Source organism: Puntigrus tetrazona, chromosome 7 (assembly GCF_018831695.1).
Source record: "Puntigrus tetrazona isolate hp1 chromosome 7, ASM1883169v1, whole genome shotgun sequence".
NCBI classification, from domain to species: domain Eukaryota; kingdom Metazoa; phylum Chordata; class Actinopteri; order Cypriniformes; family Cyprinidae; genus Puntigrus; species Puntigrus tetrazona.
Window position 1 is genome coordinate 1,079,102 of NC_056705.1, and position 20,236 is coordinate 1,099,337.

Consider the following 20,236-nt stretch of genomic DNA (forward strand, 5'->3'; position numbering starts at 1 on the left):
TGTTAGCACAATTAAACGTTTTATTAAGTAGGCTACACAAAATAGTATCTGCACCTGCCACTAACGATAGTAACCATAAGCAGGGAGTAACCATAGCAACGGTTTGTGCGCTTTCCGGTGCAAAAAAAAATAAATAAAAAAAAAAAAAAAAAAATATATATATATATATATATATATATATATATATATATATATATATATATATATATATATATATATATATATATAAATATATGGGATAAGGTGGTCAGACCAGCTGATTTTAAACTACCTCTTAAAATAGCTAATTGGGTGCATCGAGTCAGCCAGAATATTTCTTGCCTTTTTGACCCAATGACATGTTGTTACTAGTGTTATTATTTGTACATTATTTGTAAACAGCCAATTTAAAAATAATGCAAAATATTACTTTTTAATTGTATTACCTATTCTAATTAATGGGGCTGTTATTTAGCCTAATGACATCATAAATTAGATGTATATTTTACACATCTTTGATTTCATTAAAATGTGTTGGCTAATTGAGTGAAATCATTCATTCTGCATTCTTTTGCTATCATGACATACACCCCCTCTTTAAATACTTGGCATTTTGTGCTATAACAACAAAATTGTTTACCGTTTCTATTTACTTCCTATAATAACAAATAGGACAATGCATCATCATTGTGTATCATATATAAATTAATATATGTCTTAAACATATACCCTGTCAGTAAAACATATATTATCAATAATTTAGCCAATTTTAAACTTTTTTTAAGTTATAGGAAATTCAGCTTGACTTGTACAGCCAGTCTGAGGGTACCCTTTAATGTTGGCAACACCTGTGGCTCTCATTTAACTTTTTTAAGTTGGGGTGGGTGTAAATATTTTACGGTGTACCTTCCAATACAGAAACTGGTTTTAGACAGGCCTCTAAGGCACCAATATGTCATATCTAATGATCCCGAACAAATTAAAGTGAGCTTTAGACCAAGCAAATACTATGTGACTACACATATTTCTCAAAGGAAAATGAATCATGAGATCAAAATTAGCACATGATTGTGAGATTCCACAGACAGCAAATCAAAATCCAACCAGACTCCATAACAGACGGGACATGTCTTGTTGCCATCCCAATATATTGCCTATGAAGGCAGCATGTTTACAGCAGCAATAAAAAAAACTGACGGTCTTAGTTGGGCAAAGTGCATTTGTGTTAAAGAACCAATCAAGCAATAATATAGACAGAAAAGGAAAGAGTAGGATAACAGTTGAGGTAAATGTAAGGTTTTTGCCACTGCGTCACATCATTCGTTATTTTGTGAATCAAACTGGATAAGACTCCAGAACTGTGTTGGCACAGCTGTGCTGTCATAGATAAATAGGCTATTGCTTGATATCTTAATGGCTCTCATAGGCACGCACACACACACACACAGCTCCACGCAAACATGTACACAGAGTCACACACGGCCCTCATGATAACCTTCTTTCTCATTAATTTGCGCAGTGAGCGGAAGCAGGGCATTGGGTCAAACTCAACCGGTTAAATACCATCTCACAAACACCTGTCAGCGGTGTATATACAAGTAAACAGAAAGAGCAGCTTTTACAGGTTAACATGACATTTGTTGTGATATGAGATGCAATTCATTTGACAACCACACTCATTCTTTAAATTTGACTCTCTAACATCACATCACAGTAGTTTCTAACTGAACATTTTTATGCATGTTTTAAGCAGAAAAATGGAGTGCAAATGGAGTGACAAAAATTATAATATGTATAATTCTTTGCATTTCAGTATTTTAAATCTGTTTAATAAAATAAATGTCCAAAGATTTTAAATATCTGTCATGCATAATTACTGGATAATGCTTTTGGCTGCTTTTTGTTAACTTAAGTTATGCCTGCCATCATAGGCATACATATTTTATACATAATCTGAAAATGATAAATGTTGTCTTAAAATATATAAATTGCCCTTTAACCTTCGCTAAGCGTAAACGTGCATGTGTGAACTGAATGATGTGAATGTGTGTTTCACTAATCTCGTCTGGACTGACCCAATCTCCTGCTTTTAATCAGCAAGACAGTGGACAGATAAACGTGTCAAATCCACATGAGTGAGTGGCCATTCAGCTGAAGGCCTGAGGAAGCACACAGGATACAGACAGCCGCTTTGATGAAACTTTCCTATCTGATCAGTTTGATAAACGATACCTGTGGAGGGTGCAAAATGCTGAAGGATACAAAATGTCATGTTGTAATGCCTAAAGGGAAAAGGCGGCTATAAAGAAATAACATATTGTGAACAACAAAATAAAAATTGTTACACACTTTCAGACTGAAACATATAAACTAATAAAAAAAGACAAAGAATGACCATGGCTGGTGGGAAAGAAAGAGCATTGAGTTTAAACTGCATTGTCAAATGTCAGCAACATTTAGCCTTCAACACGCTGATAAATGGTTGCTCACATTGATATGGCCACTATACCCTTTGTCTCTCGGCCTCTGTCTTCTCAAATGCCGCACACAAATACTCTTCTTTCTCAGTGATAAGAGGGCACTAGAAACCATTGAGATTTGCAGAGATATGAGGTTAATTAATACCCAAAGCTTTTAGTTCTGTTTACTGCCCAGTGGCTGGAAAAAATCTTAGCAATGACAATATCAACCCAAAAACAGAGCTCGACAAGACAAACAAGCCCAGCTGACCACAGAGAAAACTGAACTACAACCAGATTGTATTAAGAGACACTTCAGTTCAGAGATATCGGGAGCAGGAAATAGAGAGACATTGTCCATGATATTATCCTTTTCTGCTAATTTACAGCTGGTTGACACAGTAATATATTTTTTTTAATCAATGGGCATGGCCCATGACATTTCACTTCACCCGGTTTATATCACACTGGTGAATAATTAAAATTTCACATATTTTAGTATAGCTGCATATTATATCAACACAGTAATGTGAGTAAACAATATTATTCTAATTAAAATAAAATATGCATAAATGATTATAATATGAATTTCAGACATTCAAAAGAGCATCTGCTCTTCTGCACAAATCCGTTTGCACGCAAAGTGTCACACTCATTTGATGAATGACTTAGAAATAGCGCAGAACGTTATATGCATATAGGTCTAAATTTTAAATACGGTGCCACTGAACAATGTCGTGATTGACAGCAAATGCTATTCTGCCCTATGCATATATTGTTTCTGAAACCGAATAAAGGCAGAACAGGTTTTGAGCTGTTGACCTCAATGCTCTGCCACACGTACCAGATTTGGTGCCTGGACACTTTATTTACCACAACATGAGAAGAAGGGTTACGCAATGTGCCTGAAGTTCCCTTAATAGGTATGATGGAGAGGGAATGGAGAACAGGCCAGACTGTATTTCAGTACGTGTAACATGTGGCACGCTATATGTGTTTGTGTGAATAGAGAGACTTAGAAACTTAGACATGAACTTGTGAAAGAAAGGGATAATAAGTGTAAGTGAAGAAAAAAGAATAAGAGAGGCATGTAGCGAGGGGCGCACGAGTATTTCTAGGAAGTGTAATCTGATACGTCTGTTTACCATACACAGAGCACATGTGCTCTAGGAATACTATGTCCAAGAACATAAATCTTTATCAAAATACAGAACGCACTCAGAGTAATAAAATAATATTGACTTATGTTTTTGTGTCATGTACAGTTCTACAGTATTCATGCTTATGGTCTGTCCGACTGAACTGTTTCTTTTGTTTTGCCTATAACTGATAAGCATATCTTTGTGTGCAAACATAATTTATTTACATGTATAGCGAAACGTTTGAAACCTATGATTCTTGGTTATGTGGAACACAAAGGATGTTTAGAAAAGTGTATTTTTTGTACAGAGTGGTCAGTGAATGTTGTTTGAACCCGGTCTTATCAAAATATCTTCTTCTGTGTTTTTTAAAAAAATGCACAGGTTTGGAACGACATGAAGAAGAGTGAATGATATTTATATTTAGATGGACTATGCAACACACAGAGTTGCGTGATTCAACACTGCTTTTGTTTTCTCCCACCCTCTTCGTGATTGTCTGTGTATTTCATTTATTGTAGAGTGAGATGCTGTGTTTTGTTTTTAATCAAAGGTGGGTGTTTCAGTGATCAATCACAGCGCTTTGGGATCAGTGTTTTCATCATCAGCACAATAGAGCAGAGTGTTAATTACATTTAGCGAACCATAATTGTTCAACTGCTCACCCTCTTTCATCATCTGATAATATCAATATTAAGGCTTAAGCAATGCCTGTCACTTCTCAATTCTGAGTCTTTAAAACAGACTTGTCCACTGAATTTAATTAAATCATGAGTTAAACCGTAATCCCCAAAATATATTAAAAAAAATCTGTGATCATGTTACTGACTTTTTTTCTTAATCTATAAAGTCAGTAAAACCAATGTTCTTCAAAACATTCTTGTTTGTGTTCTGCAGAATTAGGAAAGTTACACAGGTTTGGAACAAAATGATGAACTATTCCTTTAAATCCCGTGTCATGTTTGTTTTGCTTTTCTGGAATACAGCTTTTCTCTTTCTTCCTATTTGCCGGCCCGGTCTCTACCTCTCTTCCCAGTGTTCTCCGTTTTCACTCCTCTCCTCACGCTCTCCTCAGCGTGATCATGTTTTTGGAACTCTGGTTCAATCCAGTCTCTTCGGTTTCCCCCTTTTTCCTCTCCTCCCTCGCTCTGTTTTTCATTCCTGCGCTCTGCTGTCCCATCAGAGACATCCACTTTTTCTCCCCTGGGGTCTTCTGGTTTTTGCACGTGTTTGAACATTTATTTTAGTGTGTGAATTAACAGATTACTTTCTCATCCACCGTGGATCAAGACCGCACTGTGTCAGCTTTTCTGTAAACACTAGAGAAAAGGACAGTAACTGTTTTTTCCTCCCATCTCTGTTCTTAAGTGCACGCGAGGAACAACATGTTCTTACTTCTTGGAAAGACCACATTCTTCTCTCCGAAATGCAGCTGTAAAGTGTTTCACATTTCACACACGTATTATATATTATTTTAAGCGGATTATTGAGTTAAACATGTTCAGTCTTTTCTTTGCAGACCGTATAATATTGCGTCACTAATATATTGTGACGCCAAATCATGGTGTGGTCCATCATTCAACCGCAGAGCTCATGAATTATTCATGTCTACGTCATAGATTGTGCTAAAAATATCAGAGAACCTGCACCACTACACCAATCGTTATATTTCATGGTGGGAGCTGGCTGTTTGAGGACAGACACAACGGGAACAGATGCCTTCCACTGAACAACCATTACAACAAAAATACAAGAACTGAAAACAAATACGAATGAACATACTAATTTTAGAACGTAAGATGTGTTGCGTTCTGGGCTAATGCTAGCCAACATACAGTATTCGACTACTATTTGCATACTCAAAACAAACAAACAAACAAACAAAAAAATACTATTTAGCTTAAGCTAAAGCAAAGCTTTGCCAAAATAAAGCTATGCTAAAATGTGAAAACACAATATTGTAATATGTTTTAATGTGTAATTTTAAACGGTGCTTAAAAAGGCAGCTGTTCACAGTCATGAAGCACCGATTTGTTACTTGCTGGTTGGTTGTATCAGAGGGAGGGATATTATCATTCTGGAGAGCATGCCATGTATGGTAAGGCTTGTTAGATGTCCCCATTAGCCCCTGCTGGTGTATGCTATAACTACAACATCTGGCTTTAAATAGCATATTTTTCACACCATTCAAAAGCATATGAAGTATAACTAAATTCAACATTAAAATCTTATTTCTTTATATTTTACTAGTGCTTTTAAATGATTAATTGCAGTTAATCACATCCAACACACACACGCGCACACACACACACACACACACACACACACATATATATATATATTTTTTTTATGTAATATATGAGTGTTCTGTGTTAACTTTTACAACATTATACATTAGCTTGTACATAGCCTCTGGAAAAAATGTTAAACATCTAGAATTTAGATTTTAGGGGGTCAAATAATGGAGTATCCAACAACGGCCTATGCGGGGTGTGCATGCATTCTTTCCCCAATAGATGGAGCCAGCTGAATAAATTAAAACTTTCATGAATTTGCACTGACATAAACATAAACATCCATCTTTTTAAGCTGTAGTAATTCTCTCTTTAATATTATATTTACAATAATCAAAAAAATTCTCATTTGTACAGCAGAATGCATGTACTTTCATTTGTGGTTTATAAGGACACAAATATGCATAATGACACGGGTACTACAATGTAAGCATGGTTTATGAGGACACTTCCTGTGTCCCCATTAAACAAAAGGCTAAAAAAAATATGTTTTATGAAATTCAAAAAAATGTCAGTAGTGTTCTGTACGGGGTAGGTTTAGATGTAGGGGTTGCTGTAGGGCGAAAATAAAAAAACGTACAGTATTAAAAACCATTACGCCTATGGACAGTCTCTGTAAACTACAAATGCAAGTATGTAAATGTTTTTTCTACGTTTTTCCTATCCCTAGGTTCAGGACCGTTGTTATATGATGAAAAATAGTTTCACTTACAATTATGAAAAGCACTCGATAGCAAGTACCCCTATTAACCAGTAGAGGGCACTATTCTACTATTTTTGGGGTTTTATATAAGACACTTCGCTTTGCCAAGTATTCAATGAGAAAAAAGCCTTTTTTGTATTGTAAATCTCCTATTTGTAAACTCTTCTGTTAAAATTTCTCACATCAGAACAAACACAGACATTTTTCAGATAGATATGCAAGTAAGACATAAGTAAGAGTGATTAACGCTAATGCTACAAGAAATTAGGTGTTTGTATTATCTTGACATATCCCCCTCTTGTTTGGATAAATATCAAGAATGTGTCACCACCATACTGCTAATCAGATGAAAAACAGGAGACTGATTTACATTATATTTATATTAGAGTTTATTTATGGTGCTTGTGCATGACTTGAAATGTGTTTGTATATATATATATATATATATATATATATATATATATATATATATATATATATATATATATATATATATATATATATATACATACAGTTTATATATATATAAATCAGGGCTGTTTTTGAGTCTCTTTATGGTGAGCAGGGATGTGTGTCCCAGTGCTTCTTAGGCACTGGCAAACCAAACACTGCTGTCCTCTTTTGCTCTCAGACACAAAGTTCACAATTAACTTTATAGACCACACTTAACACCCAGCATATTGGTTCAGTCATGAATCAGGAGCTCTTTGAGCTATAATCTCACAATACTGAAAATCCTCATCCGTTTTGTCCTGTCAAAGCCATGACAGCTGGGATTCACACATGGCATTCATTTGTATTAATTTAAGTTTCAGCCTGGCTGAAAATGTTCTGTTACACAGCCAAACTGTGGCCTGCCCACCTAAGCCTGCGTTTAGCATTGAGACTTTGTTTTGGTTACAGATAAAAATCACAAAAGAAAGGAGGAACATATAAAAGGACCTGGAGAGGGGGGTCAGATCCTACTTGAGATTTCTCTCCCCACAAGCCCCCAAGAGAAAACAAAAGGAAGTAATAAAGAGTGGAGGCTCTGCTTACAAAACTCGCATGACATGTGGACTCTTAATACAACTGCTTTGATTTAAAACCTGTTAAGAGCTTTTCTGCTTGTCAAGTAAATTGTGTTGCTTTTGTGTCCATTTCATGCTTGTTTTGTCCAAAGCTCCTCGTGATTATTCTCATTAGCAGATGGCTGTGTTGGTATTTGCCTGGTAGTTTGGTGAGAGTGTTAGTCCGAGAGAAGACGAGTGCCTGACATATGGATTTGATCAACAGGCCCTGTGCTGATGTTTTCTTTGGGCATGTTGACAGGCCGATAGACAAACGTGTCTCTCTCTCTCTCTCTCTCTCTCTCTCTCTCATTATCCCTCACACACACACACAACCTTATTCTCTCACAAAGGCATTGGCTGACAGACAGTCTGGAGTGCTCCAATGACATACAACCTCACTCAAGCACTCTAGGACAAGCAGGGGAAAAAGAGAGAAGGGCAGAACAAGTAGAGAATAAGCAAGAAAACGGGACAAGAAGAAAAGAGAGAGACACTCACGCCTCAGACTGCCCCTTTTTTCCTCCTCCGCCGCTGCTCTCTCTCACTCCTTCCCTTAGTCTCGCACCAGCACACACACACCCTCGCTCATGCTCACCAAACTTTTTTTTTCCCTGTCTCGCTCTTTTTAAATGATTTTAAGAGAGAGGGGAGACGCATTTGGAGGGTGTCTGAAATGCAGGAGCTCCACAGATGCCTGAGACCAGCGGAGAGATAGGAGACTCACCCTGCTTGGAACAGATAGAGAAAACGAAACGATAAGAAGGACTTCAACAAACTTATACACCTCAATATTCCCTCACTACAGGACGCTGGAGCTTGTGGCATTATCATGGTGACATTCAGAATTGCATTGACTTTAAGGTTAACCTTACTGCTTCTGTACTGGTTATGCTGTACCGGTTGGCCGGGCCAGGCACAGCAGTTATCCCTGAAGGCTTTGCGTCAGGCGGTCCAAACCCGGCAAAACCTCTCTGAGAGCGCAGAAAACAAAGTGGAACGTCTCGGCCAGGTCTTCCGGAGGAACGTGCGTCTTCTTCGAGAACAGGGAGGCTGTCTGGATCTGGTCTTCCTCGTGGACGAGTCGTCCAGTGTAGGAGCTTCCAACTTTGGAAGTGAGCTGAGATTCGTGCGGAAGCTGCTGTCAGATTTTCCGGTGGCGCCGGAGGCAACACGTGTAGCGCTGGTGACATTTAGTTCCAAGAGTCATGTGGTTACAAGAGCGGACTATGTGTCTGCTCCTAAAGCCCACCAACACAAGTGCTCGCTCTTCAGCAAAGAGATCCCCTCCATCACCTACAGAGGAGGTGGCACCTACACCAGGGGGGCCTTCCAGCGTGCAGCGGTAAGAGCAGCTGTGTAATCACATTGTCTGAGCATGTGGATGTGAGGAAGAAATTGAACACTAAATGAAATGTAATAGATAACAGGATATAATGAAGATAAATGACAGACCTTAACATTAAGAGTCTAGCCACCTAATCTAGAATGAGTTGTGTGAGATGAACTTTGATTTATGCTGAATGCATTCAGTGTTCCTCCACTGCTATTTAATGGTATTCAACTAATAAACAAATAAATAGCAATTTAATTTAAATAACTGAAGCACATTTAGCAGAAACAGGACCGCAAAGTGATTGATGAACAACACATAAAAGTCTCCATTCCTGGCAAGGTATCTCCAGATGTAATCTCTAAGTTAACACCACATGGTTTCCTGTTCACTCTGATTTGGGAAAGATAACCAGAGAAACCATCTATTTATGTAGAACCATGGCCGTACTTTAAAAAAAGTTAGGGCCATGCAGGTTGATCTGTGCCCTGTCAACTTGAACTAAAGAAATACAAACAGGGAAATACAAGGGTTGTTGGTTTCAAGTTGGATCAACTTGAAAACTTCAAGATCCAGACAAAGGGAGCAGACAGCAACAGTGGTGACTCATATCTAATAAATTAACTTTTCTTTTAACTAACCCAGTCTCACTTAACAGCAATGCTATAAATTGCAGCAAAATGATTTATTGCCTCATCTTGCAGCCTACTGCAGCTTCTACTCCCTTTTTCCGTTACAAATGATTATGACGTCCATGTTTTCAGACATTTTTCTTGTCCTGAATGACATTTGTGGTTTGAAAAATGGTTTTGCTAAGCCAGATCTGCAAATGTATTAAGTTGTTATGGAAGCACAGCAGGAAAGTCCTTTTGTTCATATGCAATTAATTGGCATTGCAGTCGAACTGTAATATTTCATGGTTTTTGGCTCCTTCCGTTGAGTCTAAATGGCGTGGAGGTCTGGAAGCTTTTACCAGACACATTTTCAATCTTTCAGAGCTGCAGAGGTCGAAGGCCTTATCCACAGTTCTACTGCCCAGCCGAAGAGCACAGAGAGGCCAAACCTCTCTGATCAGATTTGCCCTTTAGCAAGAACATCCTCAACTGCCAAGCCTCTAATTCATTTACTCCACTGCATGTGGAGAATGAAATGTTGGGTTGGCTCTAAATGCATTTTATTTTATTTTGCTATGGCTGATGATGGATAAAAGCTGCATTGTGTAGTCTCACAAATCCAACATGCTATAAACAGCAGGGTGGTGAGCCATTCAAAACTGAATTGAGAATCTGCCATTAACTACAATGATAATCTCAACTATAAAGAAAACTGTCTAGACACACTGAATAGATAGATTGAAAGACAGACAGATAGATAGATAGACAGACAGACACCTAAGTTCTTATGTAATCTCTCTTCAGCACTCTTGCTGATTTTTGCTCTAACCACAGTGTTTGTCTGCACTTAGTGGGCATCATGGGTTGCCAGATCCCCAACCCCTTTTCCACTTGCCAAACCAGAGCAGAACTAGCTCTCCATAAACCTCTTTCTCTCTGCTGTCCTTCTGAAAGTTAGTGAATGCTTTTAGTGCTTTCCAAATTCTTTGCCTGCTTTTCTGATCAGCCTCCATAGGGAGTCATTACATCGAAGTCCTTGACCAAATGGATTTGAAATTTCCTATTTCCAATGAATGCTGATCTGGAGCAGGATTCTTCGTTTCCCCCAGCAGGGATTCTATTAAGAAGGGGAAGTCAATGGGAATTCTACATAAGCACATTTGAAAACGCAATCACTCACTCATACATATATCAAGAGTCCTCAAAAAAGACTGTTCATTTATCTCATGCAAATAGAGTGAAGGTGAAAAGGGTACTTATATTTTATATATTTATTGGTAGAATACATCCCTCCCCTGTCATCCCTATGTGACCCTTCCTCCTACAATCCCCCATCAGAAATTCCAGAGAATGTTTCTTTAAAGCGCCATTGACCCCTCTGACCTGGTTTTTGAAGCACAAAGCAGCAGGAGCGTTACTGTCATCGAGTCTAGACAGACCAACGTGTCCAAATATCTCATATTGTGTCTGCGAAAACATCTGTCAGCAGGCCTCAGAATGTGCTGTGCAAAATTAAAGCAAAGGGACATAAAAGCAAAGGAACAGAATGAAAGAACTGGGACAGCTGTCAAAACACACAAACGTGATGTTTGGTGTTGATACAAATACATGATACATGACTGGAACTTTACTATGAATGCTTTACAGGTACAACGTTTTATCTATCTATATTATTGTAGAATGAGTGTTTTTCACAAAAAGCTATAAAAAGGGCTGAGCGAATAAGAAACCAAGAAAGTCGTAACAGTGAAATAGAAATGGCTGTACAGAATGCTTCTTTTTGGCACGCATGCACTGATGAAACTCTGGCACTTCCTGAGGCTGTATTTGTGTTATTAATTAAGACTGATTAGGGAGATCCTTATGAGAGACAGCCTGTACTCTACGAACCCTGATAAAACAGCCAGGAATGCCTTTAAACCAGCCTAAGAGCCACAGATATGTCTGCAGACAGCCAGATAAGAGCCCTTCGGTCTTTAACTGTCTGAAGAGGCAACATGTTTTACAATGAATCAGTTTTAGTCCCATTTATGGGCTTAATTGCATCTCTAAGTTGTGTTTGAGACACAGATTGCTTGGCTGCTTGTTACTGAGCGCTTTACCTTTAGTCACGAATTGCATGCGTTTACCTTTACCATAAATTGGTTTATAGCACCTATAAATCAGACGTTTGATAGACTGAAAAACGTAAGCAGCAGAAATATGCCTAACAAAGGGATGGATCAACAATGAGAGACAGCATGAGACAAGAATAAAAATGGTCTTATTGTCTGGGACACACATGTGACGGTAAAATTAATTCAACATGATGGCACAAGAAAACCTTCATCTGGTCTTCATCCATCAGTTGTCCAGCATTCATTCTGATGGGAAGCAAGAATACTTGGTTGGATGGGTAAAACGCATCTCATGCGTTATTGTTTCTTTGTCCACATAGATAAAATTATGCTCTGCTATCAACTTAAAATAAGTTCAAATAAATAGCAATCCAGATATGACTAATGCATACTAAGAATTCCAGGTGGTCTAATTTTAGAAAAGTGATTTCTAGATCTGGAAAAGTCATGTAATTTAATACAATCCTATAATGGCATGGGCATTTTCATGATGAATGCATTTAATATATTTATTTCTTGCCAAATTTCAAAATATTTTTTCAGACAGAATGTTTTTCTAAAAAATATTTTAAACATTCTTATCTTATTATACCTATTTGGTGGTGGTTGAGGAGAGATCCCTTCACGTGATTTTAAAGTGCTTTTGCTGTCTAGAAATATATGATAAGGCTCTATATTCATTCATTAATTCATATTTATCTACAAATCACAAATGCATTATAATCACGACTATACGTATATGTACATTTAAACGTAAATTTGAAAAAAGTGGCAAAAATGGGGAGCAGTTCAAGTCAAAAAGCACCACTGAATTTGAGACCCTTAGTGGGTTGAGTCTAATAATGTTTCTGCTCATTTGGTAACAAACCTCCACATAGCTACCGTAGCATATAGTTATAATTGTATTATTGCTAAATAATTAGTCTAGCCTGCAGTTTTCACCTAGTCTGCTCTCACATTATTCCTGCTATTAACCACAACTTTCAGATCCAGGAGAACCCTATTCCACACCCTGAGATCTACACACGCAAATGCACTTTGGAACATTTATAAACTGCAAAACGCTTCAACACAGTGATTAGTGGTTACTGGACGGTGGAGTAAGTCAAATATAGAGCGGTGATGGTGTTCTCAGTCTGACTGTAGAGCACCACCAGCACAGTCTACTGGCAAAAACGCATGATATTGTTGAGAGAAAAATGGAAGAAAATAATAGACAAAAGACATAGTTTCTGTTCTGTTTGCACTATTAATGGCCCCGTAGAGTGAGCTCTTCTCTGTCACAATTCAAGAGGTCACATTTCTGCTCTGAAGCATGAAAAGATAAAAGCATGCGTTTTTCCACCAGCTGCGTACATGCACCACCAGGAGAGCGTAACTAACATATGCAGAGGCCCACTTCATCATCCTGAATCACCTGCAACTCCCAGATGTTATTTTTGTTTTAAGAGACCACTGTGGCTATGGGATTCATAAATGGCAACAGGTGATGTCTGACAATGTTTCAAATTATGAGTGAAGTTCCACAAATTATGCTTTTATAACATATAAAATAGGTCCATAGGGTAGGGCTAGTGAACATTTGTTAAAAATGATTAAACAAAGGTCCAAAACCAAACAACCACAACATTTGGGGGTATTTGACTAAATTTTCATTAATTTTCAGTTTGGTTTCAACTTGGTCTGAGCATAGTTAATCCAAACTCATCTGTCACATGCCAATATTTAACTAATAACAAAATATTAAATTGCTGGTTTAAATATCACTGTCACACTTTTCAGATTTCTGCCTTTTATACTTGTATGACATTATCAAAATGTGATAATATAAATAATAAAAAGGACAAAGGTTTATCAATGCTTGCAAAATGTGCACTTTACTTTGAAACCTGCATCTGTTGCAAATCCATTCTGTCAGTACAATTACCAAAAGAAAAACAAAGGCACTGATGAAAGACTGTAAAGGTCCTAAAGCCCTATTATTCTTAAAAACTACTGAAACATTTGTAGTGCTGTTATTATTCTAAAACACTCATTCTAAATATGAGGAGGCAATATTTTTCTAAAAGAACATAAAGTGTCAGAAGCGCTATTTATCTAAAAGGACTGTAAAATTCCAGAGGCAGACCATCTTAATAAGGGCTCTATGCAAAGGCGCCTGCTCTGTGCCTGTGACCACACTATGATATGAAGGCTAGTAATTGGCAGCTCTGTACAGGCTTTCCAGGAGTCTCACTTAAAATACCTCACAACTAAGGCCACAGTTATGTCTTTTAGAGTTCAAAGCAAAAAGCAAACAGTCAGGTTTCACCCACAACACTCTAAGTAGCACTTGCTGTCCATTGTGCGCGTCTGCAGTTCTAAGCGTTCTCATATGTGCTTGTGTACATGTGTATTGAGGGGGAAGGGTAGGACATACCACAGAGGAGAAGCCACGGAAGTGCTGAAATGGATAACAGTTCAGCCTGTCAACAGCAACACACAGTCTGTTCTCACTGAAAATAGATTCCTCTCTCCCCCATTAGTGACCTGTGCGATTCCTAGACGATGGTCTGGAAAATATCCTACCTAGACTGTTGTGAATTTCTAGATATTTCAGTGACTGCCCTCACAATGCTTTCCAAGATGAGAACCAAAGCTAGTTTTAGGATGGAGTGCTCTATTTGGCTTTGGATGTAGCTATAAATACAATATGGATAGGATTTTTAATTTTTTTCATTATTTGATTAAATTCTCACTGTTGTGTCTTGCACAGATCATCCAAAAGTTCAACCATGATCACAAGGGAAAGCCATTTTTGTGAAGAAAAACATGTTTCACAATTACACAGTGGAGTTACATAATATCAAATTATGCACTGTTATTATTCACAGGCAACCATGTAGTTATGGTTCTAAATTATAATTTGTACATTTCTTAAACTAGTATACTCCATTTGTCTGCATTATTTATTTGATGGGCGGATGGGTTCCAGTGCTAGGAGGTTTCGATCAAAAGCCATCAAGACCACGCAGTCTGAATTTTATGGGACTTTTAAAATAATTTAAATACTGTTTTCTAAATAGATTTTTCCCTATTACGGTAATGCCAATCTATAACTCACTCCACATAAAACAGCTAACTGTCCTCTCAGTCAATATCAGTGATATCACTATCAACCAGGTGTTTTTTATTTAGGTCCAGCTGGGGTGGATTGAGGAACACTGACACTCTTCTGCTCCATTCCCCAGAGGCTTTTTTTAAACTAAACTGAATGTCAGGGAAGCCCAAACAGAGACAGGATCACTGTAATAGAGAGGAGAGATTAGAGTTTAACTGTCAGAGATTTCTCCTGCTCAGCCTCAGGGCAGAAAACGTCTGTAGCGCAAAAACAAAGCTTTGGTTTAATAGAGAAAAATGGTGGACAGTAGATGGTAAACAAAGGATGGGGTCTAAGACCCCCCTTGTTACATATGTGTTATGATGTCTTTATCTAAAGCAACTTTTGTCCATTCTTTGTGCATCAGACTTTTGCTAGAAGTGTTGCTATAAGAATGCTTGCATATATGGGACTAAATAATAAGTTCTTTCATCTAAGGAAAATAATTTTTTAAACATTTACATGAGGTTTACAATATGACAATATAATCAGTGGAATTTTATAAAAAAACAGCACAATTCTCAAAGCATTTAATATCCGCACCAAAAAAGCATTTAATACTAAGAACAAATACTGTATGAGAATGTCTGATGCACGCAGCAGTACAAAGCTTGTTTATTGAATATTTTATAAATTTTTCTGTTAATTCACACTATGGTTTAAGCAATTTAGTTACATGAATGACGATAAAAGAATTATTTCTTTAAACCACATGGTCCACAAAACTAATATCCTGCATCTCAAGTCAACAATTCATATTTAAGTACCATTTTATCCTAATTGTTTTTCCTTCAAAGTGTTTTGGTCTCTTTCACAGACATTTATTTGGTGGCTTGTGGCTTTTTCTGTCCTTTACCTCTTGTCATTTAGCAAGCCAAGAGTTATATTGATGAGGCTTGTTTGGTTTCACAAGTATTTTCTCCTATCATTCGAATTTGCTTTTAATTACAGGGAATGTCACAATGCATTTCATAAAAAGAACTGCTAAATTTTCTGTCTCTCTCAGTCCTGGCATGAAGATACAAAATAAGAGAAATCTAATTTAACGGACTAAATCCTGACTCTTTTTGCTCTTGCATAACTTTGTTCTTGTACTGAGTTCCAAGTACATGGCTGGCAGCACCAGAGGACCAGAGAGACCAAATTTGCCCTTGCATTAGATGAAATATTGTCAAGGCCTTCTCTCTTTTAAAAAATTATTTCCTCTGCTGTCTCACTGTCCTCGGTTTGATAAATGTTGTTTTGACAGAAACCAACTAACCATACTCTACAAACCTGTGTTATCCAGACCAATTATGCTCCCTTTATTCAAACTCCATCCATCCACGTACACTTGCACATCCTCTTCAATTCACTTCACAGACAGAGAGAACTGTAATAAGGATCTAGGGACTTCCAGCAGTCGGTAGATGTACTGGCCTACCCTATCCATTAGCCCAACGCTCTGCTCCTGTCCTTCTAAACAAGGTGTAGCTGGCCGAGTGTGTCTGACATGTTGAGGAAATGAAATCGATTGCAATCACTCAAGGAGAACTAAAGGAGAACATGTGGACAGTGGGAGGCATATAAACTAAGGCATGCAACAGGAGTCTCCCATGTGCAAAATCAAACTGTGGTTTATATCTAGGATTTCAACAGCTCAGCTTTGCAGAGCAAAATGTTTACCCTCAAATGTTTTTTTTAACAGGATTTATTGCAGACTTGTGGAAAAAGATCTAGTAATTGCACAGCGAGCTGTTTTCTCCTGCCCAGGACTATTGCTTGAAAGGGTTTGGTCCATCTAGTGGGCTTGTTTTTGCAGTGTATTCACGCTGCTGGTATTCTTTGCCACTGGAACCATAACATGTCAAAACACCTCAGACCTCCAAGCAAGCATTCATTGCAGTCTGGTCACATGTTTACTCCATTCTGGAATGCTTCACACAGATATACGTCCACGACTCTATTAGAAGCTAGACTCCATGAACGAGATATACTTTTTAGTACATACATTTTAGTTTTCTTTCATGCTGCATACCGCTGAGCTCAAAAATCTGGAACGCAACTCAGAAACATCAGATTTTCGTTAAGAACACTGGTTTTGTGAAGAGGTTACTGAATTTAACTACGCTTTATAACATGGTACACTGCAAAAAAAGCTCTTCCAGACTTGTTTCCTGTCAAAATATCTAGAAATCCTAAAATCGTGTTTTTTAATTTAAAAAATAAATAAATAAGTTGAATAAATAAATAATTGTTTACTTGAATTTGGCATAAATCTGCCAATGGGATATTCAAAATAATCTTGTTTTCAGTTTGAAATAAGATTATTTTTCTTAATGCCAGATTATTTTGCTTGTCATAATATTTTTTTTACTTGTCTAGAACATCCATCTTGATTTAAGATAAAAAAAAAAAAAAAAAAAAAGTGTATATATAAATATATACACACAACAAAAGAAAAGTGTTAGGTGTCTGAGAGGTTTTGAAATAGAATACCTTGCTTGATGATCATGGTTCGCTGAGCATGCCCATTAACCCAACACAGGAACTGAACAGAGGATTATGTCTGCATTAGCAGCTGATTAAAGAATGTAGGATTCTGTGCAGGCATGTCGACCCCAACGCTGTTTATGCAAGACAGTAGTACATTATTTGCTTAAATTCAAGTAAAAACTTAAATGGAACCAGTAACATTACGAAAAAAAAATAATACATAATTTTGCTAACCGATTTAAGATTAGACTAACTTTTCTTATATGAACTATTTCATATATTACAGGTACTCTCTAGTTATTCTTTTGGCAGTATGGGATTGAATAAGTGCACCAGATAATCTTCACTGTGGGTTCAGACAACAACTGCTTCAGAAAGCAATATGCTGATATGGTACTCAAATAACTAGTCTTTACTATTGATAAATACTATATGCTTCCTCAATAAAAGTTAGTAAAATGTTAGTTTTTTTTTTTCAAAACACTTTACTGACCTAAAACTGCTAAACAAATTTTCATTGAAAGTCTCTGGACTTTCTCTTATCACTGACAGCAGAGACTCACGGGCTGCCGCGGCTCCTCTTCTGATGCCTAAAAACAAATACTGTACACATGTTAGTGTTTAGATCATGCTAAGACAGACTGCAAACACTGTGGCATGTTCAAAGATGTCTGTATGACAAAGCAGGATTAACTGCTTCTGTATTGTATTAATCATACTTAAAAACACGGGGACACAATTAGATATACATAAAAAAAATCTGATCTCAACTTGATAGCATAAGGTCTGGTCCACACTGCAGCTTATTCTGCTCGTCTAGATGAGAACTGCTCTCTGACGACATATAAAGTAACTAGCCACTGTTTTATAAGCTACAATTAAAAATAAAGGTTCTTCACTGGCATCAGTGGTTCTTTATAGATCCTTTATAGAGGAAAAAAAGTGTTTTTAAGATTATTAAAATGCTCTTCACACTTAGTAAAAAATGGTTCTTTTAAAACCTTTTTTTACTCAGACAGGATATTTGTGGAACCCAAAATATTTCTTCACATCCCTACAAAAACCTATAAGAGTTTATTTAGTGTGGGAAATTGTTTATACTACATGCAAAAAAACACAGTAATCTGTACAAATAATTGTGGAAAACACAAATAGCTGAAAATGTGTACATTTTGTGATTCTGCTGGTTCAAAGTGCTTGTTATATCAGCCTGGTACCTCGTAAACAACTTTGTTTCCAGGCGGTCTGATAAAAAAACCCTGTGTTCTTACTCCCAGAAGTTGCTTAAGTCGGCCGTCACATCAAAGCGTTTTAGAGTGAGAAAATATTTTCCAGCAAAATACATCAGACGGTCAGAGCCTGAGACCACTTTACAGGTGACCCCTAAGGGTCTTAGGCTGCCAAACTAAAATCAAGCAACTATGACATATGTACATCTCTTATTTAAAAAGGACCGATGCAGATGTTGTCATTAGCAGTGAAACAAACAGTCATTCATACATGTGTTTGATTGAATTACTTGTAAACTTTGTTTTGTCACCAAGCTAATTAAATTAGCAACTAATGTGAGAAATTAGCCACTGCTGCTTTGATGGGGGTAAAAATGTGTCGGTTTGTGTATAAAAATCAAGTGGGTTTATGATGTGTAAGAGTGACTACAGTAGTGTGTAATTCTGTGGGTGCAATTATATGTGGTTGCTAATACCCGAGCCAAATTTCGCATCACAGTGAGTCAGTAGCAGTTTTCTTTCTCCTGTTCCTGTGATCTTCGAAAGTTGTTTACCACGCTCTAATAATGTGCAGACATGTTTGTGTACCACGACCACCTCTGACTCATATCTAAAACCCCTCATGCCTTCAATGTCTTTGAGCTGCCGCCCCATAAATGCCCACAATCACACCCTGTTTTAGCCCGTGGGCCAACTCCCATAGGGCCCCACCACAGTGACATCACTGTGGTGACAACCAGCAGCATCTGTATATTTGTGTCTGGGTCTGTGTGTTAGAGAGAGACACGGTGAAAGGCACCAATGCATTGGAGATTCCAGATTTGAGGTGTGCGCTCGTATCCCTGTGTATGTGTAATTGGGAGTCAGGCTCCAGGCTTTGTAATTATTGTTCCTGTCTGAGATGCTTGAACTGCAGCCAATTAGACAATAAAAAGAAAAGCTGCTCTGTTTTCTATGCCAGTCCTTGAATTGGCCTTGTCCATTGACTTTCACAACCCACTCCTCTCTCTGTGTGTGAAGCAACAAGACAGTAAATTGTGCTCCACTTAGAGCGCCCTTAGAGAAAATGAAGAGATTTTCTCTGTTCCCCAACCAAGCCGCTTAATTACACGTTTAAACATAAAAAGTCTTGTAAACAAATCTTTGTGCACGTGAGTGTAAAATGCAGCGATGTTTGCCAAAGAGAGTAATTTTCTGCTATTTTGGTGTTTTTTTTTTTTTTAAATGTCAACTGTAATAAAAGTATTATTACAATATGAGATTTCTGCAGGTATAGGGGGGTGCTGGTTAAAGGGATGAAACTAAATTTGGCATCTAAGGTGTAGGTGTCTTTTTTCCTTCATTAGGTAAAATTTTAAAGATTTTAACATTTTAATTTCTGTCAGTCTTATAATTCCCGGTATTGGGAACTTTCTCTGTGAGGAAAAGAAACATGCACAGAGAAATACAAATTATACCATATCTCATAGTAACGATAAATTGAGTATTTACACCTACAATTTTTTTTTTGTTTGAGAAAACGAACAGGACCTCAGTTGGACATGGTGGTGTACAAGAGGTCAAAACCGCTATAAATACTGTTCGTTTTCTCACACAAACCGCTAGTTTTGTGTCTTAGTCCATCAATGCATCGTTCATGATATAGGTATTTTTCTATAACGTAAGGAAGTAAGGAATTGTCATTTCTGTTTACTCTGTAAATTGAG

General features: G+C 37.3%; 1 protein-coding gene across 1 annotated transcript in view; it reads left to right on the forward strand.

Annotated features, from left to right (window-relative positions):
- Positions 1-7,998: 7,998 nt before the first annotated feature.
- Positions 7,999-20,236, forward strand: part of svep1 (sushi, von Willebrand factor type A, EGF and pentraxin domain containing 1) — a 55,870-nt gene continuing 43,632 nt past the window's right edge. The window contains 1 exon segment of the mRNA XM_043243867.1: positions 7,999-8,968. Coding sequence (XP_043099802.1) covers positions 8,456-8,968 — 513 coding nt within the window. The 5' untranslated portion in view covers positions 7,999-8,455.